Raw genomic sequence first — 26,640 nt, forward strand, 5'->3', positions numbered from 1 at the left:
ATGGCCCATATTTAGGTGTGAAGTGCACATTTGATGGGGGTCAATAGCCTCAATCTGGAACAACCTGGCACTTAGAAGTGATCTAAGCCAATTAAAAAGACATACTGTACATCATAAATTTATTTTTTATATGCAATTGTGTCCTTTTTTTAAACTTGCCACTTGGAAGTGTTTTAGTATGAGCCATTTAAAAGGCATACATCATAATGTATTTTTAAAATAGATTTGTGTCTTTTAAAAAATATAAAAAAATGTAGATCTTATTTTGAAGGCAACCGGAAGCCTTATTTCTGCTAGCTCGAAAACCGGAAGTCCAATTTCTGCTCACGGAACGGAGCTGAGAGAGAGAGAGAGAGAGAGAGAGAGAGAGAGAGATGTGCGAACGGCTCGCCTTCTACTGCACAGTGCGCACGCGCCGGGCTCGTATTTGGACAACACAGACAGCTAATCGGCTAGTAGCACTAGCTGCTACCTCTCTTCTTCACTACTTCTTCTGTGCAAGGCATCCTGCAACAATTATGCGAAAAAACTGACATCATTGACGAGACGGAAAAGGCATAGGCATGTGGCAGGTAATGTGTTAGCCTCTGACTGAGACGTTTTAACACGTTTTAGACCAGGGTTCCTCAGCATGCCATCTCTCTGTGTGTTGTGTAGCCCATTGGTTCTCAAAGTGGGGTCCTTGAGGGAGTTCCAGGGGGTCCCCAGCTAAATGATAGATTAGGCACCAAATGGACCCTTATGGGTCTGTAACTCTGAGTGTACAAATGGAACCTAACGGGTCCATTTGGTTCCATTTGTACACTCTGAGTTAAATTAACATAGATTTTACGATATAAATTGGGGTCCAAGAGAGAGAAATGCCATTAAATGGGGGTCTGTAGCCCTAATGCATATCAAACTGGGGGTCCTTGAAATTTAAATGGTTGAGAATCACTGCTAGAGCCGTAAAAAATCTTCTCTTATGGGAGTCCCTGGCATATCTTTTCAAATGGGGGTCCGTGGGCTAATAAGTCTCAATTTGGGGGTCCTTGACATGAAAACGTTTGAGAACCACTGGTGTAGCCTGAGTGTGTGTGTGGGGAGGGAGGGAGGGGAGGGGGGGATTACTGCCGCTACAACGAACTGTTAGATAGTGATGACTTATCTAAAGAATCAACTCCGTATTTAAACAGGAAACTTTTATTAGGTTCTCCGTGTAGAACACACACACCCCGGCTCTTAGTGCACACACGTGAAAGTCAGTGACTCTTGTCACCTCCTTATGATGTCATCATTAAGCACATCAGTACACCATCTCCCCCTTACTAGGAAATAAACTCCAATGTAACCATGTACAGAACATCACTGAATTCAATTATGTTTTTTTCACATATAGAACAGAGTTATTCTTTTTTTAATACGTCACCCTGTCATCAAAAAACCAAAGGTTCATCATGAATAAAAATCCACATTTGTAAACCATAGATGCATAATGTGCATAATGTAAACCTCATTGAACATGACTGGTAATGCATAAACATATCTGGCACATATTTCTCTCTTTTTTCTCTTTTTTCTTTTTAAGTGCCAGACAGGCCTTACAGACTCTGGCAACACGAGTTGCCAGGTTCTGGAAAGAAACAAGCATCCAGTGTTAACTCGTTCGCCATTGACGGTGGCCTCGCAGGAAATTTCAACGCACGTTTGACTATCATGAGACTCCACAATGACTAGGAGTAGAGAGAAAAACAACTTTGCCTCGGTTAAAATAGACGAATCTCACTGACCCACGCGCTCCCATTCTGACAACGGAGGGGGTTTAAAAAATGACGACACGGGAATCTATGGAAAAAAAGTACGCCACTTTTCACGTCGGTCGGTGAGTAACGAGACATCAAAGGCAACACTTAATTTGTCCGGTATTCTCCTTTAATGACAAAGTCTGTCAGTCTCTGTGGCAGTTTGGTCTGCCTGTGGGGTCTCTCATACCTAGGCGTTGTGGCCTTGGGTGTGGACACCCTAGTGTGAGTCTCTGTGTTCGACTCTGTGTTAAGCGTGTCTTGTTTCTCTTCATCCTCCGTCCATATTATTTGTGTCTTGCTGGATGACTGTGGAGCGGGATCCTCTGTGTAGTACTTCTTGACGAATGTAGTGTTCCTAGAATAGGTCGCTCCACTTGGTGATTGGACAACCACATTGTTACCATCCTTGCTGATTACCTTGTGTGGTGTCTTGTTTAAAGTTGTTGTAAACTTGTCTGTTTTGTCTTGCTTTAGTAGGACATCGTCTCCCACTGACACATCCGAGTGTTTTGCATTGTTTTTGTTGTCTGTGTACAGTTTTGACTGTCCTTTTCTCTCAGCATCAGTGTCTCTGACCTCCAGGTCTCTCTGTGGTGTTGTGATGTCTGGGAGCTTTCCTCTGATCTTTCTCTTGAAAAGGAGCTCCGCAGGACTTTTCCCTGTTGTGGAATGATCTATAGATCGATAGATGGTCACATACTTGCGTAGCTCCTTTTTCCAGTTCAGCCCCTCAGACTGTGCAATGCGAATCCTCTTCATTAGTGAAGAGTTTTGCCTCTCTACCTCACCATTGGCTTGTGCCCACTTAGGTGTGGTTTTCACATGCACAATGCCGTTCTCCTGGCAGAATGCTTGGAACTGTGCAGACATGTACTGGGGTCCACAATCTGAACGAATGGAAACAGGAAGCCCATGTCTGCTGAAGATATTTTCTAAGCTGTCTATGACCTTTTCAGCATTGGTCGACTGCAGGATCTCGTACTCGTAATAACGGCTGTAATAGTCTATTACAACTAATATTGAGTGTCCTGTCGGTAGTGGGCCTAGTAGGTCAGTGGCTAAATCCTGCCACGGCCCATCTGGAAGTGTTGTGGGTATCAAAGGTTCAGGCATGTCAGGCCTTGACACTATTTGGCACCCGTGACATGACCTCACATACTTCTCTGCTGCTTTATCAATACCTGGCCACCACACTTTACTCCTGAGGTGCTGCTTTGTGCCCACAATCCCCAAGTGTCCCTCATGGGCCAACTGCAGGGCCCTGTCTCTGAGTGCATGTGGCAGTACAATGCGTGTCCCCCTTAACACCAACTGTCCAATTACACACAGTTCATACGCGATGCGCGCATACACCTGGCATTTGTCAAAACATCCACTCAGTATCGCACTTCTCAGGTCACTGAGTTCCCGATCTGTTGCAGAGGCTTCCTCTACCTCTCTAGTGGTCAGTGCTCGTGGAGTAGCGTGTGTGGCAACAAACCGCACGTATTCCTCCGCTCCGTGCTTGTGATTCCCCTCTGTCGTGCTCTCTCCCAGCAGTCGCGATCTGAGGGGATCTGCAATGTTGTCCTTTCCGGGTATGTGGATTACTCTGAACTCGTAAGGTTGGAGCCACAACACCCACCGTTCAATACGGGCACATGGCTTAGAGGTCGGACTGTATATGGCCTCCAGAGCCTTGTGGTCTGTTACTAAGTCAAACTTTTTGCCATATATGTATGGGTGCAGCCTCTCGCATGCCCAAACTAAGGCAAGGGCCTCACGTTCAGTTTGTGAGTATCTCCGTTCACAGTCAGTCAGGCTCCTGCTCACATAACATATGGGCACCATTTCCTGCTGCTGTTGCTGTACTAGGACTGCTCCTATTCCTACTGGTCCTGCATCTGCTATCTGCTATGACTTTAGTAGGGGCATCTTTATCAAAGTATGCCAGAGTGCCGGCCTCAGCTAACTTTTCCCTAAGCACTCTAAATGCTTGTTTTTGCTCTGGCCCAAAAATGAAAGGTGCGTCTTTCTTAGTCAGCCTCCTCAGTGGCTCTGATATGCTAGCAAACTGTGGTATAAAACGGCTACTATACCCTGCTAGACCAAGAAAACTGCGGGTCTCAGAGGCGTTCTCAGGCTCTCGTGCCTCTGCTACTGCTCTCACCCTTTCAGTGGTGGGGCCTATGCCCTTTTGTGAGAGTAACATGCCCATAAAAATGTACTTATCCATATTAAACTGACACTTCTCTTTGTTAGAGTCAGCCCACAGTCCTCCAATCTCTTCAGAACTGCATGGAGTCGTTTATCATGAGTCTCCTGGTCTGGGGCATGGACAATTATGTCATCAGAGATATTTTCTACCCCCTCAATGCCAGCTGTAGCTGTTGCAATTTCGTGTTGATACTGTTCACTAGCTGATGTGCGAGAGAGTGATATACCTCTCCACACAACGGTGTCTAACCGAGACTAGAGTTATACTTCTCCACACAACGGTGTCTAACTGAGAGTTATACTTCTCCACACGACGGTGTCTAACCGAGAGAGTCCATGCAGATCACAGCTGACAATTGACAAAACAAATATTATATATTATCGGAGGTATTATCAATGTTATTGGTTTCATCGGGATGACGTATATACTTATTGTGCGCCACTGCATATTTATATATATTTTATTTATTTATTCCATAAATATATTTCATAACAATTGGGTTTGTGGTCAGGGGGGGCTTAGGGGGAGCTAAGCCTTCACCAGGGGGTGCTGACGACCCCCCTGGACCCCCCCTGGCGCCGTTACTGGCCTTGGATCAAAACGAGGGGGGAAGTGCGACGCTACCACCACACATTCTTACTCACATATTTACATATGGATAATTAATGCTCATTACAGGCCTATATATTTATTTTACTACTCAAGCACTATCCTATCCTATCCTATCCTATATTACATTAGCTCCGTTCCGTGAGCAGAAATAGGACATCCGGTTTTCGAGCTAGCAGAAATAAGGTTTCCGGTTGCCTTCAAAATAAGATTGTGCATTTTTTATGTTTTTTAAAAGACACAAATTTATTTTAAAAAAACATTTATGATGTAGGCCTTTTAAATGGCTCATACTAAAACACTTCAAAGTGGCAAGTTTAAAAAAAAAAAGACACTGTCTTTTTAAATGACATACTGTTGACTTTAGTGGTGGAGGTGTAATAACTCTCCGAAAAAGAACGACTGTCCGTATCGGTGGGGAATGGACCCTTGGGTTTGCATGGGCCCGTTTTAAGGATATATCTTTTGGTGTTGGCATCCTCAACATTTTCACAGAAATTGGCCCGATCAGTCGGAAAGCACTCCAGGGGAGTGCTGTCATCATCCATGGTCTCAATTTCCCCCATGGCATGAGGAGAAGATCTGCTGCTTTCACTCCCAGTGTCCACTTCTTCCACTTGCAGTGTGGGTGAGGGGAGGGGGAGCTGCTGGTCCAACACCGGGCCTGCATCCTCTCCTAAGGAGCAGCTAGCAGCTGCTGAGTCCCTATCATCATCATCGTCACTAAGAGACAGAGAGAAGGACTCTTAAAGGTATCATGACATTCATTTTCACTTTTTTTATTTTCAATGTTTTATTTGGGGTTTTATGACCTCAATTACACCCAAAAAACCTGAACTTAGAACATTCAGTGGATTTTCTGTGGTCTGGGGTTTTCTGAATAATTAGGCTGAAAAGTAATCTGAGCTTGGCCCTTCGACAGTGAGGTCACAGTCGATTAATCCCGCCCACTCTCCTCCTCGCCCCTCCCCTCCCCTATCCTTTCCTTTGGGGGGGGGCGGAGCAGAGGCGATGATTGACAGGCAAAATCCCTCACCAGCGACACCCGCAGGCAAAGATTTATTTTTTCATTGCAGTTGAAAAGGCTTTAGAAATGTGAGAGAAAAACACCTGCCATGGATCACTGGAATGGAATTTTCACTTAAAACATTTTGTACACTTTTGAAGGACCAGGACAAAGACTTTGAATGTGGTGTAAAAGTGAATGTCATTAAACCTTTAAGTAGGGCTCGGCGGCTATAAGATAAGAACCATAAACAATTTAATAACTCAGTTTCTTGTAGACAGTGAGTGACACCGACAGTCATACCTGTTAATCTGGCTCCTGTGTTCCCCTGACCCAGATGCTGGTATCGGGCCAGATGCAATGATGTCGGCTTCAGGCTCATCTACAGGTGGACGAGGAGTAGGTCGAGCAAAATAGCCATCTAATTTGGGAAGTTTAGCATTTGCTTGTTGCCTTTTTTCCTTTTCCTTGCGCTTTTTATTACCACTTTTGTGTTTATATGCATTTCCGCTCATGATTAGGCCGTGCCGTAAACAATGCTGAAGGCTACCTGTCCTGGCTTGTGTTGACAAGTGATTGATGATGACGTACAGGTCACGGGTGGCAATGGGGCTTTTTTGGCAGATGTTGATGACGATTTTAACCAAAATACATTTGGAGATAAGAAATGGAAGCGATTGTGATTCATTTGTATATTTGCATTAGCCTGGTTCCAGACGAATCTGCCTTTGCAAAATTGCATCGCACTTTAGCCCTCGGCAGATTAGGTCTGGCCCCCCTCACTAGAGATTTCATTTCTCTCCCTCCGAAGTCGTGAGGGACCAAACAGGGCCCAGTATCCAAATGTGGGCGGGCTTATCACCTTATTTGGAGCAATGACGTACAAGGAAGCACTGCTCTGATTGGTTCGTACAAGGAAGCACTGCTCTGATTGGTTTAGGTCTAACCAATAGAGTCCGTTTGGATCTTTTTGTAACCGCCCCTTGGAAAAAAATCTATCGTTGATAGGGACCAGACTAATATCCACGCAGTGTGTCGTGTGATATTGTCTGGCCACGCAAGGCTATATTTGCATTACTGTGAGTGAAAATAAACCAGCAACATAACATTTCAATATTATTTTAATGATGATAATGCTTTAAATGAGAGGCGGAGAGGCGGAGCACGTCCATGTGATCTGACGGCCCGGGCCCTCCAGGGTCGCGGGCCGTAGGCGGCCGCATCCCTGGCCTCCCCGGACGCTCCGCCACTGTCATGAGGTGTCAACGATGATGAGTGATTAAATTGTATTTGTCTCTGCCACTGATCAACAAGGCCATAATCAAGTCCAGAATAAATTAGCATTGCTCAGGTGCTCAGGTACCCAATAATGGGTGTGGCTTAGCCTACAGTTGGCTTAAATAGTTCACCTTGCTCTCTGACAATTCATTTATTTTCAAAACTGTTGCTGGTAACTTGTCTGTGATATGTATCATGGTGTTTTATGGCAAGCGTGTAGAGGGGGTCTCCCCGAACGCGTGCTTATGTCACAAGTGTTAGCATCCCCAGCCGTCTCCGGTCCAGTGTCCACTATTGTCTGAAAACGGCACTTTTCGGACCTCTGGCCTCACTGGACAGTCCGCCACACTTTTTTCTACACCTCTGCCGCTTAGCGGAGAGTGTGGCGGTGTAGAGGGGGTCTCCCCGAACGTGCGTATGTCACAAGTGTTGGCATCCCCAGCCGTCTCCGGTCCAGTGTCCAATTTCTATAGGCTATGCACTCCTTTGAACAGCATTTATCCATTTAGATACATTTTCAATCTTTAAAAAAACGTTTTTGTTACACAGAAACATAATATGTGTTGTATAGCTTAGTTTAAATGCTTAATTTATAGTTTTAATGTGCAAATTAACCGTTTTTCAGTGGTTTTCAATGGCTTCTTTTTACTCTAGTAGTGCTCTAGTTATTTCTGCTCACGGAACACAGCTAGAGCCAGCTCTACTCCAGTCGACGCTGCTTCTCCACAGACACATTCTTCCACTTCTACAACGACCAGCAACACCTCTTTGCCATTGCACCGTGTCTTCTGCTTCCCAACTCCATTCAGGTCAGTACCACGCTAATAAACTAACGCTGTACCTCATAGCAACACGCTTTTGCACCGTGTCTTCCACTTCCCCACTCCATTCAGGTCAGTACCACGCTAATAAACTAACGCTGTACCTCATAACAACACGCTTTTGCACCGTGTCTTCCGCTTCCCCACTCCATTCAGGCAGGGCTGCCAACACTTCTGGATCCTGCATAATCTTCTGGTTTTTGACCACGTCTCCTGACACTCTTCTGGATCGTCATTTCTTCTGGTTTTCTTCTGGATTGGGGGATAAACGGGGCCTTTTGTGGCAACCTGTGTCCGAGGTAAACTGCGCATGCGCGACGTGATGACATCATCACGTTCCGACCACAGCGCACACATAAGACCGCCCCTCTTTGCTCATTTCAGTGTATTACTCATCCTGAGGAAGTATACATCGGTCTTTAAGTCAGAATGGATGCAGACATTTGACTTTTTAGCAGCTAGCCCTGGCAACAAGCACCAGGCGTTTTGTAAACTTTGTCGGGTCGATTTTAGTATAGAACACGCTGGGAAGGGCGACTTGAACAGACATCAGAACACTGATAAACATAAAAGGAACGAATGTTTATTTTGCAATGTTGACTAATTAAAAAGTAATTTTACTTTCATTGCAAAGTCTTGTCTGTATTTCTTTATATTGGCGTGAGGGGGCTTGGGGAAGGGGGCGAGGTAAGGGGAAGGGGCGTGGTTAGTGGCCACGCCCCCCCAAACCCCGCCCCAAAAAATCTTCTGGATTCTGCCAGTCCAATGTTGGCAGCCCTGCATTCAGGTCAGTACAATGCTGATAAACTAACACTGTACCTCATAACAACACGCTTCAGAGCATCCTACTTTAGCACAGCCGTGTTTCAGCACAGCCATTCACGTTCACTTCTGCTTCCCCACTCTATTCAGGTCACTACAATGCTAATAAACTAACGCTGTACCTCATAACTTCTACCACTTACCCCACCGAAATTCTAACGTCGGCCACTACCCCCCCCTCCGCACACCACTGTTTGTTTACTCACCCCCCCCCCGCCTCAGTGTCTGTCGACAACATTCCTCGCGCCCTCCATCCCTGCCCCCAAGCCAGCCCCTGTATCGCCCCATGTATACTATGCACGCTTTGCTCACCACACATGCCAGAATGTATTTACAAAACACATTCACACCAATGCAATTTACACACATCACCTCACACGCACTCTGTGCACCACTTACTGCACCTTTTGTTTCAAAGTTTCACAGCACAGCTCCAGACTTCTTTCTTCACTCTTGCTTTCAGTTGCTTTCTCTATTCCCAATCTCTGTGCTCAAATTCATGTCTTCACTGTTTGCCTCACTGCCTGTTAAGTATTGTTTTAGCCATTACTTTTAAGCCTTTGTTTTCTTGGCCCCTCCTTCACTTTGTCATTCCCAATTTTGCCTTTGCTGTTTGTTGCTCTGCAAAGCACTTTGCGCTGCATTTATGTCACGAAAGCTGCTACATAACAAACACCATTCTTACTTTACTATTACACATTACAAGGTCTCAAACCACACTTGGCTGACAATGTTCCCTACTTTATAGTTTACCTACAAGGACGCCACTCCACCTTGGGAAAGCCACATACCGTGCCAGTCATGAAAAGGAAAAAAAGTCGATTGTGTTATCGACGCAAGCGTCCCCGCTTGGCAAACACATCAGGTAATGCACTACAATACCACTACCCTCTCTGTCAGTGCCTCCCACTCTGCACTCCTCTCCATTGCATGTCATCAGTTCTTCCATTGCACTTCACATTACACATGGTGCCACAGTCATTGCAAACATTTACACAAGCCAGCACATTTATTTACCCCTGCAGAAACACTACACATTACCCACACATTCCATGTTTCACACAATGCTGCCACACTCAGTACACTCGCATGCCTATGCAATTGCCTTCACCTTCATGTCGCACTGATACAGTAGGTGCCGTGCAGCAAACTACATGCATCTTCAAACATACATTCACACATACATATATATAGATATATGTACACAGCTCTGTGGATACATATCTATGTGTGTTTGTATGGCTGTGTGTTTTTCTGTGTCTTCACCCACACCACTCTTGTCTTCCCTCAGCTCAGCCCAGACACAAAAAAAAACAACCTCTCAGCTCCGCCTAGGCAGAACAAAACACAACCACACATTACTTCTTCACATATATAGCATTACTGCTCATTACAGGCCTATACATTGCTTAATGACTCCGGCAAAAATTACACACATAACCTGCTTTACACACACCACCCAAACTCACCACACCTGCAGTCAATCAATTTCTTCTGCAATTAACGTGCCATACTGTTCATACCACCTCACTTCACAGCTGACAACCACAACGTCAGTCCACCAGGCCTACTTCCCACACCTGCATTGACGCTGCCTGACAGCCAAGGTAATGGCTTATGTTCTTCTCATCACTTCCACGCACTCTGTCCACTCAACTCTATCTCCCACCTATAAACTCACATCACCAACATGCGCTCAGCCCAGCCAGAACAACACACCACCACACATTATTTCACACCTAATTACATATATATCATTACTGCTCAATACAGGCCCACATTGTATGTTCCACCCAAACCAGCCCACGTCACCCACCTGCACTGAATCAGCGCACACCTCAGATCTATATACCATTACTGCTCATTACACTACCTCGTATACAACTGTCTATACATTGCTTAATGACTCCGGCAAAAATTACACACATAACCTGCTTTACACACACCACTCAAACTCACCACACCTGCAGTCAATCAATTTCTTCTGCAATTAACGTGCCATACTGTTCATACCACCTCACTTCACAGCTGACAACCACGACGTCAGTCCACCAGGCCTACTTCCCACACCTGCATTGACGCTGCCTGACAGCCAAGGTAATGGCTTATGTTCTTCTCATCACTTCCACGCACTCTGTCCACTCAACTCTATCTCCCACCTATAAACTCACATCACCAACTTGCGCTCAGCCCAGCCAGAACAACACACCACCACACATTATTTCACACCTAATTACATATATATCATTACTGCTCAATACAGGCCCACATTGTATGTTCCACCCAAACCAGCCCACGTCACCCACCTGCACTGAATCAGCGCGCACCTCAGATCTATACCATTACTGCTCATTACACTACCTCATATACAACTGTCTTCACTTCTCAGCTCAACTCCTCGCAAAGAAGACACACCGGCAGGGGCAACTATGCCAGGCACAGAGACAGCGACGCGCATTGAAGAAGGCAGAGGCCACAGGTAACTACTGATATTTTCGACGCAAATCTATTTCATCAGCTATGAACCTCATATACTGTACATACCACAGCACTTCTCAGCTGCCAACCAACACATCACCAACATGCACACATAAGTACACTGTCTGTGTGTGTCTCTTCCCTTATCAGCTGCACACCATGAACACAGTCGCCAGAGAACGCACCAGGCTACTGACACAGAACAACAACACCATGAAGACAGACGCCACACACCGCGCCAGGCTGCACACACAGAAGAACTTTCATTGCAGCTGCCTGACACCCAAGGTAGTGACTTATGGAATCCTCATAACTTCCACGCATTCTGTCCACTAAACTCTATCTACAATCTCGCATCTCACACCACCAACAGGCACTCACAAGTACTGTGTGTGTGTGTCTCTGACTTTATTGTGTGCTAGACGCAGGTGTCCTTCCGCACATCTGTTGTCCTCGGTCAGCCGTCCTCTGCTCTTGCATTGTGCTTTACATTACACATGTCGCCACACTAACTGCAACAATTCCCTTTAACCGATACATTGCTTTCACCTCCAGATACATCACCACACACTACATACACAGCAACATGCGTGTGCGTGCATGTACTTCTGTGTCCACCCCCACACCCCATCTACATTTTGCAGCCCACCACAAGCTAGCGAGAACACCAGCCCCCACTCTTTGTCGCATATATCGCACAGTCACCATTACTGCTCATTACCGCACCTCAGATCTATATACCATTACTGCTCATTACACTACCTCATATACAACTGTCTTCACTTCTCAGCTCAACTCCTCGCAAAGAAGACACACCGGCAGGAGAAACAAAGCCAGGCACAGAGACGGAGACACGCATTGAAGGAGGCAGAGGCCACAGGTAACTACTGATATTTTCACATTAACCCCTATAACACATTGTAGTCACTACACTGACATATTATTGAGTGCACGACGCAAGCAGTGGCGCCAGTTCAGCGAAAGCTAAGGTATGGCAAGGTTAGGGTTGCCAACTCCCAGAGATTAAAATAAGGGACACCTATCCTGGGCGCTTGGCAAAGCCGCGCGTCCGAAAAAGAAATTGCGGGTCAAACCCCCCAAAACCCCAGAAATGCATAGAAAACTATGCAGTATACCTATAACACAATACAAACAGAATGGTCTTACACCTGCATTAGGCTACTATTCATGATTTCTTATATATATATATATATATATTATTTTATTTATTTTTCTCACAAAATTACATATACTGCTCAATACAGGCCCACATTGTATGTTCCACCCAAACCAGCCCACGTCACCCACCTGCACTGAATCTATTTCATCAGTTATGAACCTCATATACTGTCCACTAAACTCTATCTACAACCTCGCATCTCACACCACCAACATGCACTCACAGGTACTGTGTGTGTGTCTCTGACTTTATTTCGTGCAAGACGCAGGTGTCCTTCCACGCATTCTGTCCACTAAACTCTATCTATAACCTCGCATCTCACACCAGTGACCACCAACATGTACTCACAAGTACTGTGTGTGTGTGTCTCTGACTTTATTGTGTGCAAGACGCAGGTGTCCTTCCGCACATCTGTTGTCCTCGGTCAGCCGTCCTCTGCTCTTGCATTGTGCTTCACATTACACATGTCGCCACACTAACTACAACAATTCCCTTTAACCGATACATTGCTTTCACCTCCAGATACATCACCACACACTACATACACAGCAACATGCGTGTGCGTGCATGTACTTCTGTGTCCACCCCCACACCCCATCTACATTTTGCAGCCCACCACAAGCTAGCGAGAACACCAGCCCCCACTCTTTGTCGCATATATCGCACAGTCACCATTACTGCTCATTACCGCACCTCAGATCTATATACCATTACTGCTCATTACACTACCTCATATACAACTGTCTTCACTTCTCAGCTCAACTCCTCGCAAAGAAGACACACCGGCGGGAGAAACAAAGCCAGGCACAGAGACGGAGACGCGCATTGAAGAAGGCAGAGGCCACAGGTAACTACTGGTATTTTCACATTAGCCCCTATAACACATTGTAGTCACTACACTGACATATTATTGAGTGCAGGACGCAAGCAGTGGCGCCAGTTCAGCGAAAGCTAAGGTATGGCAAGGTTAGGGTTGCCAACTCCCAGAGATTAAAATAAGGGACACCTATCCTGGGCGCTTGGCAAAGCCGCGAGTCCGAAAAAGAAATTGGGGGTCAAACCCCGCAAAACCCCAGAAATGCATAGAAAACTATGCAGTATACCTATAACACAATACAAACAGAATGGTCTTACACCTGCATTAGGCTACTATTCATGATTTCTTATATATATATACTAGAGGTCAGGGCGCCCTGTGGGCGCCCTGCCCTCTAGCCCCCTAGCCAACAAAATCGTGGGATACAAATGAAAACATCGCGAACCCTTTTCAAAGCGCCGTTGTGAAGACTGGCTCATTTATGGCTGATGTGTATATTATATATATTATAAAAATAAATGTAAATATGTATGTATTGATGTCATAATAGTATGTATATTTATGTTGTAGATATAATGTATATGTTAAATATGTGTAATGTACTGTAATACAGCATATAACATTGATGATATTATAATATATTATATGTAATAATATATAATATAATATAATATAAAACATCATTAATACAATATGTATTATAGTATAAGATGTAATATAAATAATAATACATATTATTGTAATGTGTACAATAATAAGAGAAGTACCCTACGCCACCCGTAAATTCAGCGTGCACGTTGTGGCTGGTGTTGTGGTGAGATGTGATATGTAGTTGTTGTGTTTAGTCCAAATCAATGCTGTGGGTATGGCGTCAGCGGCGGAAGTAGCTTTCTCCTTTATATAGGTAGATATATATATATATTTATTTATTTATTTCACACAATTACATATACTGCTCAATACAGGCCCACATTGTATGTTCCACCCAAACCAGCCCACGTCACCCACCTGCACTGAATCTATTTCATCAGTTATGAACCTCATATACTGTACATACCACAGCACTTCTCTGCTGCCAACTTCGACGCTACACATCACCAACATGCACACATAAGTACACTGTCTGTGTGTGTCTCTTCCCTTATCAGCTGCACACCATGAACACAGTCGCCAGAGAACGCACCAGGCTACTGACACAGAACAACAACACCATGAAGACAGACGCCACACACCGCGCCAGGCTGCACACACAGAAGAACCTTCATTGCAGCTGCCTGACACCCAAGGTAGTGACTTATGGAATCCTCATAACTTCCACGCATTCTGTCCACTAAACTCTATCTACAATCTTGCATCTCACACCACCAACATGCACTCACAAGTACTGTGTGTGTGTCTCTGACTTTATTGTGTGCAAGCCGTAGGTGTCCTTCCGCACATCTGTTGTCCTCGGTCAGCCGTCCTCTGCTCTTGCATTGTGCTTCACATTACACATGTCGCCACACTAACTACAACAATTCCCTTTAACCGATACATTGCTTTCACCTCCAGATACATCACCACACACTACATACACAGCAACATGCGTGTGCGTGCATGTACTTCTGTGTCCACCCCCACACCCCATCTACATTTTGCAGCCCACCACAAGCTAGCGAGAACACCAGCCCCCACTCTTTGTCGCATATATCGCACAGTCACCATTACTGCTCATTACCGCACCTCAGATCTATATACCATTACTGCTCATTACACTACCTCATATACAACTGTCTTCACTTCTCAGCTCAACTCCTCGCAAAGAAGACACACCGGCGGGAGAAACAAAGCCAGGCACAGAGACGGAGACACGCATTGAAGGAGGCAGAGGCCACAGGTAACTACTGATATTTTCACATTAACCCCTATAACACATTGTAGTCACTACACTGACATATTATTGAGTGCACGACGCAAGCAGTGGCGCCAGTTCAGCGAAAGCTAAGGTATGGCAAGGTTAGGGTTGCCAACTCCCAGAGATTAAAATAAGGGACACCTATCCTGGGCGCTTGGCAAAGCCGCGCGTCCGAAAAAGAAATTGGGGGTCAAACCCCCCAAAACCCCATAAATGGATAGAAAACTATGCAGGATACCTATAACACAATACAAACAGAATGGTCTTACACCTGCATTAGGCTACTATTCATGATTTATTGTGTGTATGTATATATATATATATATATATATATATATATATATATATATATATATATATATATATATATATATATATATATATATATATATATATTATTTTTTTCACACAATTACATATACTGCTCAATACAGGCCCACATTGTATGTTCCACCCAAACCAGCCCACGTCACCCACCTGCACTGAATCTATTTCATCAGTTATGAACTCATATACTGTACATACCACAGCACTTCTCAGCTGCCAACCAACACATCACCAACATGCACACATAAGTACACTGTCTGTGTGTGTCTCTTCCCTTATCAGCTGCACACCATGAACACAGTCGCCAGAGAACGCACCAGGCTACTGACACAGAACAACAACACCATGAAGACAGACGCCACACACCGCGCCAGGCTGCACACACAGAAGAACCTTCATTGCAGCTGCCTGACACCCAAGGTAGTGATTTATGGAATCCTCATAACTTCCACGCATTCTGTCCACTAAACTCTATCTACAATCTCGCATCTCACACCACCAACATGCACTCACAAGTACTGTGTGTGTGTCTCTGACTTTATTGTGTGCAAGACGCAGGTGTCCTTCCGCACATCTGTTGTCCTCGGTCAGCCGTCCTCTGCTCTTGCATTGTGCTTCACATTACACATGTCGCCACACTAACTACAACAATTCCCTTTAACCGATACATTGCTTTCACCTCCAGATACATCACCACACACTACATACACAGCAACATGCGTGTGCGTGCATGTACTTCTGTGTCCACCCCCACACCCCATCTACATTTTGCAGCCCACCACAAGCTAGCGAGAACACCAGCCCCCACTCTATGTCGCATATATCGCACAGTCACCATTACTGCTCATTACCGCACCTCAGATCTATATACCATTACTGCTCATTACACTACCTCATATACAACTGTCTTCACTTCTCAGCTCAACTCCTCGCAAAGAAGACACACCGGCGGGAGAAACAAAGCCAGGCACAGAGACGGAGACGCGCATTGAAGAAGGCAGAGGCCACAGGTAACTACTGATATTTTCACATTAACCCCTATAACACATTGTAGTCACTACACTGACATATTATTGAGTGCACGACGCAAGCAGTGGCACCAGTTCAGCTAAAGCTAAGGTATGGCAAGGTTAGGGTTGCCAACTCCCAGAGATTAAAATAAGGGACACCTATCCTGGGCGCTTGGCAAAGCCGCGCGTCCGAAAAAGAAATTGGGGGTCAAAACCCCAGAAATGCATAGAAAACTATGCAGTATACCTATAACACAATACAAACAGAATGGTCTTACACCTGCATTAGGATACTATATGATTTATTCTTATATATATATATATATATATATATATATATATAGCACCTGATGAAGCCAACGCGGCGAAACGCGTCGTGCTAAATAAAGCCTAAAAATGAAGCATTAACTGAGTCTTGAGTCCATCATCATTGGGAGTGTGCGGTTCCTTCCAAAGAGAAGCAGAGGGAAGGTTTATTTCTTTTCATATATATATATATATATATATATATTATAATTATTATTTTTTTGGAGCCAAGGTACGGCACCTACCTTGCCGTGTGTGTGTGTGTGTGTGTGTGTGTGTGTGTGTGTGTGTGTGTGTGTGTGTGTGTGTGTGTGTGTGTGTGTGTGTGTGTGTGTGTGTGTGTGTGTGTGTGTGTGTCACACAGGTAAATTGGAAGGGGAGCGCTTGTTTTTAGGCGCGGGGCTGCGAGGCTTTGATGCGAGGACGACAACAACATAGCAACCAGGAAATGCAAGCACCAGCCTCAGTGGCGCACTTCGATAATCATTGGACTCCCCATCCACTACCACTGGGAGTCTGGGTTTGACTCCCGCTTGGGATTACTGGATTACTTTTTCAAACAACCGCGGACTACTTTTTTTTGCCTATAAAGTATAGTTTTGGACCATGACGGAGGCGCGCCGACTCAGCAGACCTTGAGGCAGAGGAGTCGCGCCCGAGCGCCTCCAGGCGCGAGTGCCCGCGACAACCGGCCGATGGTCTGCTAGTCGACTGAGCGCCGTCCGAGTTATGTACCGATAGGCACAGAATCGTAAATGATGTTGTGGGGACTGCGTAACATAGCCCGCCAGCACCGCCCCCTTTTGCTTCAACTGCTGTGTGTGTGTGTGTGTGTGTGTGTGTGTGTGTGTGTGTGTGTGTGTGTGCGTGTGCGTGTGTGTGTGTGTGTGGGGCTTGCATTGCCCTCTAGTGTTGATTCTACAGAATTGCCTGGGGGGCGGTGAAAACAAGCGCTTCTTTTCCAATTTACCTGGAATGCCAATTTACCTGTAACATATACACTTATACTGTATGTTGGTCTGTTTACTGTGAGAAAACAATGTTGCAAAAGCTAATCATCTGGGGACCCCAAAAGCATTTGTGAACCCACAGGTTGAGAACCACTGCAGTAAAGCGATCATACTTCTGTGATCAATAGTGACACCCGTCTTTGTAAAACACTTATTGACACCCTCTGCTCACTGTTTTACATTCAACCTTAACAACCCATGTCACATCATCCCTATTCTATTCCTTCATTCCAGACCAGTCTGTGGAGTCCAGCCTGCAGGTGAAGATGAGTTCTCCAGCACCAGCCATGACTGTTTCTCACCAGGAGGTGATCAGGTTCCTGTTGAATAGAAACGGTAAGTTTCATGCTCGCTTTTTGTTCTTTCTTTTTTCTGTTCTGTTGTAGCTGCTACCCAATAAACTTCACTATACAATTAGTATGGCAATATTATAGTGATCATCATCAAAAGGAAATGTTAACAATACTGAACATAAGTCCCATTGTTCTGAGATCGTATACATGATCACCATGATCAATAAATACTATGTCTACAGTCATGAAATTCCTGGAAATATTTTGAAATGAGAAACTATTTTCCAGACCTGGAAAAGGTTTGGAATGAATCTAATGTTTTGGAAAATGTTTGGCTATGTATTGTTTTTGGCTATTGATTTTGTTCATAAATATGTCCCTAAATGTCAAACATTATCAGAAACTAGACCTTACCCGTGGGGGGATATGCGCACATGATTTGGCAACCCGGGAGCCAGCGAACACAAAAACGCTAATAAACAGCTGACATTTGGGGAAAGCGAAAAACGGGCTTCGCTGTTCCGTGCACATGGTAATGGTGAATGGCTGTGTGCAAATTCAGATCAATTGCTCCAGCCACTGAGGAGAACCGGGCAGAAGAGATTTTGGGCTCACCACCCACACAGAGCTTTGTCGAATTATAGGAGGATATTTAAAGATAGGATAAGTGATTTTCTTTGGTTAAAATAAGTGTTAAATAGCTCTATATTCTGATAGTACTCATTGCTATAGAGTGTTTGTTCAGTAACAGGAGTCTCCATTAGCGCTGTCGATTTTCCTCTATAATCCCGCTTGAATGTCAATGTTTTATAATGTTTTGTATTTGAAAATATTTGAATATTTTATATAATATATAATTTATTGTACAATGATAAACACCCACGTGCACACATGCAAATGCTATAATAACAGGCTAAACAAAATGGTGAAACCAACTATATTAGTTAAGGGTTATGGCTTTAAAGGGACTACACCATGAATTCTTCTTCTTTTTTGTGTGTTTTTGGTCTCCCCTACCTCTCTTCTATCGCAAAAAATACCCCAGTTTGAGCACTCAGGCTTTCACAGCATATCTGGGGTTTTATGTAAATTGGTCTCAAAACAGGCCAAACTGATTTGCCCCCGAAAGTGACGTCACTGGCGGTACAATCCCTCCCGTTTTTCAGTTCCAACATAATTTTTTTCTTTTTTTTTTTTTTCTTCTTTTTTTTCTTTTTTTTTACCTTTTCCACACAGAACTAGGAGATAATATGCATACAAACTGGCTCAATAGCGCCACATGCAAAATCAGGACAATGTGGTATTGCAGGTAAAAGTGCTTTATAAGCCAGAGAGAAGTTAGTTGGAATAAGTATATCTGAGGCTTGATTTAGGCTCAAACCTTTTGAAAAACGTTTGAGGGACATAAACAATATGATATTAATTTTGTTTTTGTTTTTTTAAATTCATGGTGTAGATCCTTTAATTTAGGTTCATTTTCGGGTTTTTTGATAAGAGGAGAGTAATATTAGGCTACAACTTATTACCGCGCGTCCGAGGAAAAGACGCACCTCGTCGAGTAACCCAGTGGCTATCAACGTTGTCCACAGGCAGGGGCGGCCTTAGTGATCTGGGGGCCCGTTTCAAGAGCTAATATGTGGCCCCCTATGCAGCCCCGCCACCCCCCCCAAATTTTTATAATAATCGCCCCAAAACACGGTCACCCCGATTTTGTTTGCGGAATTTGCGGATTTTGTTTGCAAAAAAATCTAAAATTGTATTTAAAAAAAAAAAAAAAGAAAAAATCTAAACTTTTTTTTTTTTTTTTTTTTTTTTTTGAAAATTCGGGGGCCCCTGAGGTTCGGGGCCCGTTTCAATTGAAACGGGTGAAACATAGGAAAGGTCGCCCCTGTCCACAGGTCGGGAGTATAACACAGTTTGTATTATCTTCTCAGTGCAAATTATTTACACTGCCCAACGTTCCCTGTAACGTGCACGGCAAATCTATCTAGCACAGATACATTTGGGTATTTAGTTGTCACCTGTTAGCCCCTGTGGTCTGCCCGCACCGCAAGACCTACCACTACGTCATTAGGAACACACACACACAGTGTATCATCGGTCGCTGCAAAACGACAAATCACAACAAATGTTTTCCATAACCTGACAAGTTACATCAGCGACTGCACCAACACCTTGAAAATGCAGTCGCTGTATGAATACGAACACTTGTTTCGACGCTTGCATTACATATGGAAAGTGACAGGAAAAGACGGAGTGTGTGTGTGTGTGTGTGTGTGTGTGTGTGTGTGTGTGTGTGTGTGTGTGTGTGTGTGTGTGTGTGTGTGTGTGTGTGTGTGTGTGTGTGTGCTCATCTGTTGTGCGTCGTTGCATCGCATTTGTCATTAAATATGTAGCCATGTGCATGACCACAATAATTGTAATAATAGTATATAGCCTATATTGTAGCCTACTAGATGTTAGGGCCAGGGTATAGATGTGAGGGCCTCATAGCGGCCTGAACTTCTACTTAATTACATTTTCTCCAAGCACAGATGTTATCAAATTTAACTCAATATCAAACGACACAATCACATACCTAACAGAATCTCCGGGCTGATTTGTTTCTTTTTGGAACACAGTTCTTATGACGCGATGCTAAGATGACCCTATGGTATTTTCATGCTCCAACTGACAATTTGAATCGTCAGGGGGCAGCCCTACTACAGTATTTACAGTATACAGGGGTACATGCCATTTACGGATTTTACACTTGTAATTTGTTCTGGATAAGAGCATCTGCAAAATGTGAGTTGGGTTTGTCCCTTGTGAGGGAGAGTTGCAACCATGCAGTCGGTCAGGTACGCTGCAAAGCGTGAATCTGGAAAGGGCAGAGCTGACTGTGGGAGTTGGCGTTGTAACATCCAAACAACTAGTAAACTACACATCAAACAAACTGCAAGTCTAATATTCACATACCGTCCAGCAAAGGAATGAAAGAGTGAGAGAGTGACAACTCCCAGCCAGGTCAAAACTAGAACTGAGCAAACTCAATCAGTAACAGCAGGTATATATATTGCTTAATTAAATGAGGAGCACCTGTGATCAGAGTTAACTAGTATGAATCAATCAAGTAAGGTCAGTGTGACCCTGAGGCAATAAACACAGTTATTAGGTAAGTCCTTTCTAACAGTCTGTCCAACACCAAGGTTTCCATACCAACAAATGGCAGCAAATGAAATAACACACTCTATGAAAGCTCTGTAGAAGAAAATCATCAGTGACTTATCCACCTGAAATATGGCTAGCTTCCTTAAACAGAAGAGGCGCTACTGACCTTTCTTACACACCATTTCAGTATTGAAATTTCAAGTGGTTACCAAATCCACTGTCTGGCCATTTATGACACTACTCTGAGGAGCTGGTGGAGATCGTCTAAAATCAATACACATGTCTTTATTCTTTGTGACATTAAGTTGTAGGAATGCATCTTCACACCAAGAAACAAAGTCATCTACAACTGGGCCATGACTGGCCTCACTATCACTCAGAAGACTAACAATTACAGAATCATATGCAAACGTAACAATGTGTCTGTTGTCATGTTGACTCCTACAATCATTAGTATACAGGATATACAAGAGTGGGGAAAGAACACAACCTTGGGGTGAGCCGGTGGATGATGTTAGTTCTCCAGACAATTTACCATTCACCCGTACCCTCTAAGCCAAAGTTGTTAACTAATTTTTCAACTAGTATGTGTGGCTGAATGGTGTTAAAGGCTGATGAGAAGTCAACAGAAAGCAGCCTAGCATGTGTCTTGCTAACTTCCAGGTGTGAAAATAGAAGGTTCAATAAGGTGCAAATTGCAAGGGGTCCAGGCAATCTCTGTATCTGTCATCAGAATATGCCCATATATGGGAATGCCCCCTTTTGTGCTATTATATAGTATGGAGCTGACTGATTTGTTTGCACCTGATGCCATGACGACACAACTGAGGTTAGACAACACACTCCATATTTGGGCGTAGCTGCATTTGGAACTCCTTATATGGTTATGGATGAGTCACGGTGACATGAGCATGACGTCAGAGGTCCGTCACTGGGGTGTGAACTGTGAACTATTCAATTCAATCTTTATTTCAGGGTAAAAAAATCACACCCAGTGTGAAGTGAGCGGTGCTATTTATGAGTTATTAATTTCATCATGCATCTCGGTAGCCAATCACAGCACGTCCTGCGAAGTGACGTGCTTAAATTTTTTACATTATTATTAATTTCATCATGTGTCTCGCTAGTCAATCACAGCGCGTCTGCGAAGTTTAAAGTTAATTTCATCATGTGTCTCGCTAGCCAATCACAGCACGTCCTGCAGAGCTTAGCCTATGGGCGTGTTTCCACAGCATGGCGTCACAGCGAAAGACAAATTCTCGTGACGGAAAGAAAAACTTTCACCACGGATGGGTCCTAAACCCACTTATAGGAGCGGTTACACCGCTCAAAAATAATATTCAGCTATGGCCGTATGAACCATATGAGCTCTGAGTTCACCCTATAGAACCCAGCTTGCATGTTATTTCAAAACAATGTTTTTCATGAATTATGTTTTCTTTTTTTGTCTCCCCTCATTCTTGATCCTCCCCAACTACCAGTGAACAACCATACCTACCGTGACCAGTGTGGGAAAAGTGTCTTCAAACACAAGAGAACTCTTACAGGCAAGAAACCCTACCAATGTGATCAGTGTGGGAAAGGATTCGGCTTTAAGGGTAATCTCATAATCCACCAGAGAATTCATACAGGAGAGAAACCCTACCAATGTGACCTGTGTGAGAGAAGATTTGGCAAAAAAGATAATCTCGAATCGCACATCAGAAGTCATACAGGAGCGAAACCCTACCAGTGTGATCAATGTGGTAAAATGTTCAGTCAAATGGGTTACTTAACTATGCACCTAAGAATTCACACGGGAGAGAAACCGTACCGCTGTGACCAATGTGGAAAGTGTTTCAGTACTGCTGGGAGCTTAAAGGCTCACAAAAGAATTCACACAGGAGAGAAACCCTACCACTGTGACCAGTGTGATAAGAGTTTCCGTGTTTCTGAAAGCCTAAATTATCATACTCGCCATTACCATACTCACATTGGAGCGAAGCCATTTAAATGTGTATGCGGAAAGAGTTTTGCATCCCGTCCAGAATCAAAACTTCATCAGCGTAACCATACAGGAGAGAAACCTTTTAAATGCAAACAATGTGGAAAAATGTTTAGATGGAAACAAAATTTTAGGACTCATCAGTGCAACTAAACAGGACGAACCTTACCACCATGAACTATATTGGGAAAAAGTTTCATGCAAAGTCCCACATCAAAATATGCCATACTGTAAGATACATAACACAATGTCTTGGAATTCCTTGAACATTTAACTCTTTCAGTGCCAAGAGTATTTTCATAAAGTACTCCCAAACTGCCAGGAATTTGCGTTTTTTAAAAAAAATTAATTTTGTAATTTTTCATTCAAATAAATGATCTGATTGGGGTTTTAAACCCATAATACAGTTCTACCAGTAGAGAGCAACAAATCGACACATTGATGATCTCGCTGGCTCACTCGCCCCCTCCCAAACAGGCTCACGTCATATCCGGTCAGAACCGGATGTTGACATTTTCGATAATCGTTGATCGGGCTAAATTACGATGCGATACACGACTACGATGACTGATCGTCACCCAGACCAAAGAGAGTAGACGTGGACCTCTCCGTTCGCTTTTTATACCGTGTGAAAAAACGTGACTTTCCCTATTCTGGCCGAAAATCACCGGAGAAAAACAACGTGACCCGGAAATGAATTTTTTTTTTTACATCCGGCTCCGGGTGAGTCTGATGTAGTCAGAAAGCGAAAGTGATCATGAAAAATATACAGAATAGCGCGACCACAGTCAAAAGTAAAAACTCGGGATTTCTCGTGCTGGCACTGAGGGTACTCGGGAAAAACTCGGGATATGTCGGGGCGTGGCACTGAGAGAGTTAAGACAGACCAATTATAACAATCAAAGTCCTCACTAAATGTCATCATCTTCATTATGATGAAGCTTAGCCGAGGGGCCTTTAATCATGATTCATTGAAGCTTGAGCTGAATTTGTTTTGGTTATGGACTGGAGACAATGACAATCTGGAAGACAAGGGGAAATCTGAAAGAACAACAAATCTTTTATTTGGTGAAACGAATAATTGAATTGTATGCATCTTTGTTCATTTTGTCTTTCATTACAGCTTAATATCTCAGTTTAAGTCCATGACTGTCTCTATAGTGATGCCTTATCTTTTCATTACATGAGAAAAACTTCCACTTAATTCAATATCAAGCCAGGACTGCTGGGTTCTCATCTACATCACATGTAACATGTAGTAGCAAACAACGTATTCATTATTGGTACATGGATGTGCTCAAACATTGAAATCATACATGAACTTTGATAAATAGACATTACTTGGATTGCTATTAATGTTTACAATGTTCCAAGACCCACTAACTAATCCATCATAGCACTCCAAACTTGCAAAGCATATAATTCCACTCCATGCAAGGACTGCTGGGTTACCTATCAGCATCACATGTATCTGTCAACATCAGATTGCTATTAATGTGTTTACAATGTTACAAGACCCACTAATACATCACACCACTCCAAACTCGTCTGTAGGGACAAACAAAAAAAAACGAAATAATTATGTAGGCATGTAGTAGGTATGTTTGTATCTATGCCTCTTGATAGTTTTCTAGATAGTTTTATGTACAAGAGGCCAAAGAGAGTTTGCACCGCTGATATGAGAGAGAGAGAGAGAGAGAGAGAGAGAGAGAGAGAGAGAGAGAGAGAGAGAGAGAGAGAGAGAGAGAGAGAGAGAGAGAGAGAGAGAGAGAGAGAGAGAGAGAGAGAGAGAGAGAGAGAGAGAGAGAGAGAGAGAGAGAGAGAGAGAGAGAGAGAGAGAGAGAGAGAGAGAGAGAGAGAGAGAGAGAGAGAGAGAGAGAGAGAGAGAGAGAGAGTCGCTTTAATGCCCATACATGGAGAGCCCTGGTGTCATCATATACCCATATATGGAGGTTGTTCTAGAGCTCCATGATTCTGACTGATTTGTTTGCGCCTGATGTCATGACGACACATTGAGGTTAGACAACACACTCCATATTTGGGCGTAGCTGCATTGGGAACTCCTTATTTGATTATAGCTGAGTCATAGTGACATGAGTGTGAAGACGTATATATGGAGCTGACTGATTTGTTTGTGCCTGATGCCATGACTACACATTGAGGTTAGACAACACACTCCATATTTGGGTGTAGTTGCATTTGGAACTCCTTATATGGTTATGGCTGAGTCATAGTGACACGAGCGTGATGACGTGGTCTGTCCGCCCGCCCTCCCATTAGCCAATCAATCTTAATATAGGATACACATTTTTCACATTATTTTAATTCTATGTATAACCATAGGGAAAGTTATGTACAAGCCTTTGGGCTTCTAAACTTCGCCTGAGGAATAATGTTTGAGTAATATTTTCAGCCACCATAGTTGTTTGGTTTTGTTTTGTCTGTTGAAGAAAAAGCAACATTAAAAAACATTTACATTTGTATATTATGTATCTTGTGATATGTTTCCCCTGTGTATGAAATGTGCTTCCATACCCCAATAGTTCCATACCCCATAATATCAATGTCCAGCATCATCTTTTTAGCCATCATAGTTATTGTCTTATATCGGTTTAATTAAAATCAACCTGTATACCTGTATATATCTTGTGATTTTTCCCCCTTCTATGAAATGTAACTATAAAATACTATGGTTGAACTTGCCTTGTCTTTGCTTTTAAACCTGATTCTGTCCTGTTGCTACTGACTCAAAGATATATCATTTAGTTAACTTTTAACTGCAATACCATTCAAATGGGAATATTCAGTGACTTAACTGATATGGGAAGGTGTGAGTATCTATCCCACACCCATAATACGCACCTGGGAGGATAATGTGGTGAAATGGCCCAAAATAAATTACAGTGTTCATACTGTAATTAATGGGAAATTTGAAAGGCTCAGAAGCATACCAATAGCATAACAATTAGGCTACTTTTAATGCAATAAGTCAGTGATACAAATGTCCCCGTGACTGGGGCAAATGTAACGTGTTTGGGGGCAATTGTAAAAATAAGTAATAACCCGCTAAGAATTCTCTCTCTCTCTCTCTCTCTCTCTCATAATGAAAAGCATTCTAATCTTAATTAGATTTTTTTTTATTAAAATGTATTTTTACTTCGTAATTTTGTGAAATATGTTCATTTTCTAACATAAAGGTATGTAATCACAGACATAAAAATCTGCTTGCATTGTTAACACAATGTTACAATTGACCCCTTACTGTGTTACAATTGACCCCAATCGGGCAGCCATGATGAAATCCCATATCCTAGCTTGAAACACCTATATTACACCTACTGATAAATTGTAACCAATAACATAGAGATACAATTCATCAAGTTTAAATTTGCCGTCATCTAAACTTTGGACAGCAGAAGGAAAATACTGTAGCCTACATTCAAAAATATACTTTTATGCCTCAAAAGCAGGAGGCACGGTGGCGCATAGAGGCGGCCGTCCGTTCGGCGACTGAATGTTTCCTTTATCCTCATCTTGCGCTAATGCACGCAACTCTTTTGCCAGGTTTTATTTTTGTTGTTTGTTTCTCATAAGCGTGCATCCGTTGTCTGTCAACAACACAGTAGTCTGTGCCTTGACTTCAGTGCGCTGCCTCTCTCCCCACCCGCCCCCTT

At 43.5% G+C, this 26,640-nt stretch overlaps 1 protein-coding gene across 2 annotated transcripts; it reads left to right on the forward strand.

Moving 5' to 3' along the window:
* The first annotated feature begins 437 nt into the window (after nt 1–437).
* LOC308097501 (uncharacterized protein) lies at nt 438–23,860 on the forward strand. Of its 2 annotated transcripts, none has more exons than XM_080445309.1 (15): nt 438–572; nt 7,532–7,683; nt 9,266–9,382; nt 10,056–10,124; nt 10,546–10,614; nt 10,907–10,996; nt 11,146–11,283; nt 11,786–11,875; nt 12,933–13,022; nt 14,141–14,278; nt 14,779–14,868; nt 15,496–15,633; nt 16,134–16,223; nt 17,774–17,875; nt 22,464–23,860. In XM_080445309.1, exons 3-15 carry the CDS (start codon nt 9,319–9,321, stop codon nt 23,117–23,119), a joined length of 1,824 nt encoding a protein of 607 aa, XP_080301435.1. In that variant the 5' UTR covers nt 438–572; nt 7,532–7,683; nt 9,266–9,318; the 3' UTR covers nt 23,120–23,860. The 2 variants fall into 2 exon arrangements, with proteins under 2 accessions (XP_080301435.1, XP_080301436.1); XM_080445310.1 differs by having other exon boundaries at nt 17,779–17,875; nt 22,464–22,600.
* The last annotated feature ends 2,780 nt before the right edge of the window (nt 23,861–26,640 follow it).

This window comes from Gymnoscopelus braueri, assembly GCF_963280865.1.
Source record: "Gymnoscopelus braueri genome assembly, chromosome: 12".
Lineage (NCBI taxonomy): Eukaryota > Metazoa > Chordata > Actinopteri > Myctophiformes > Myctophidae > Gymnoscopelus > Gymnoscopelus braueri.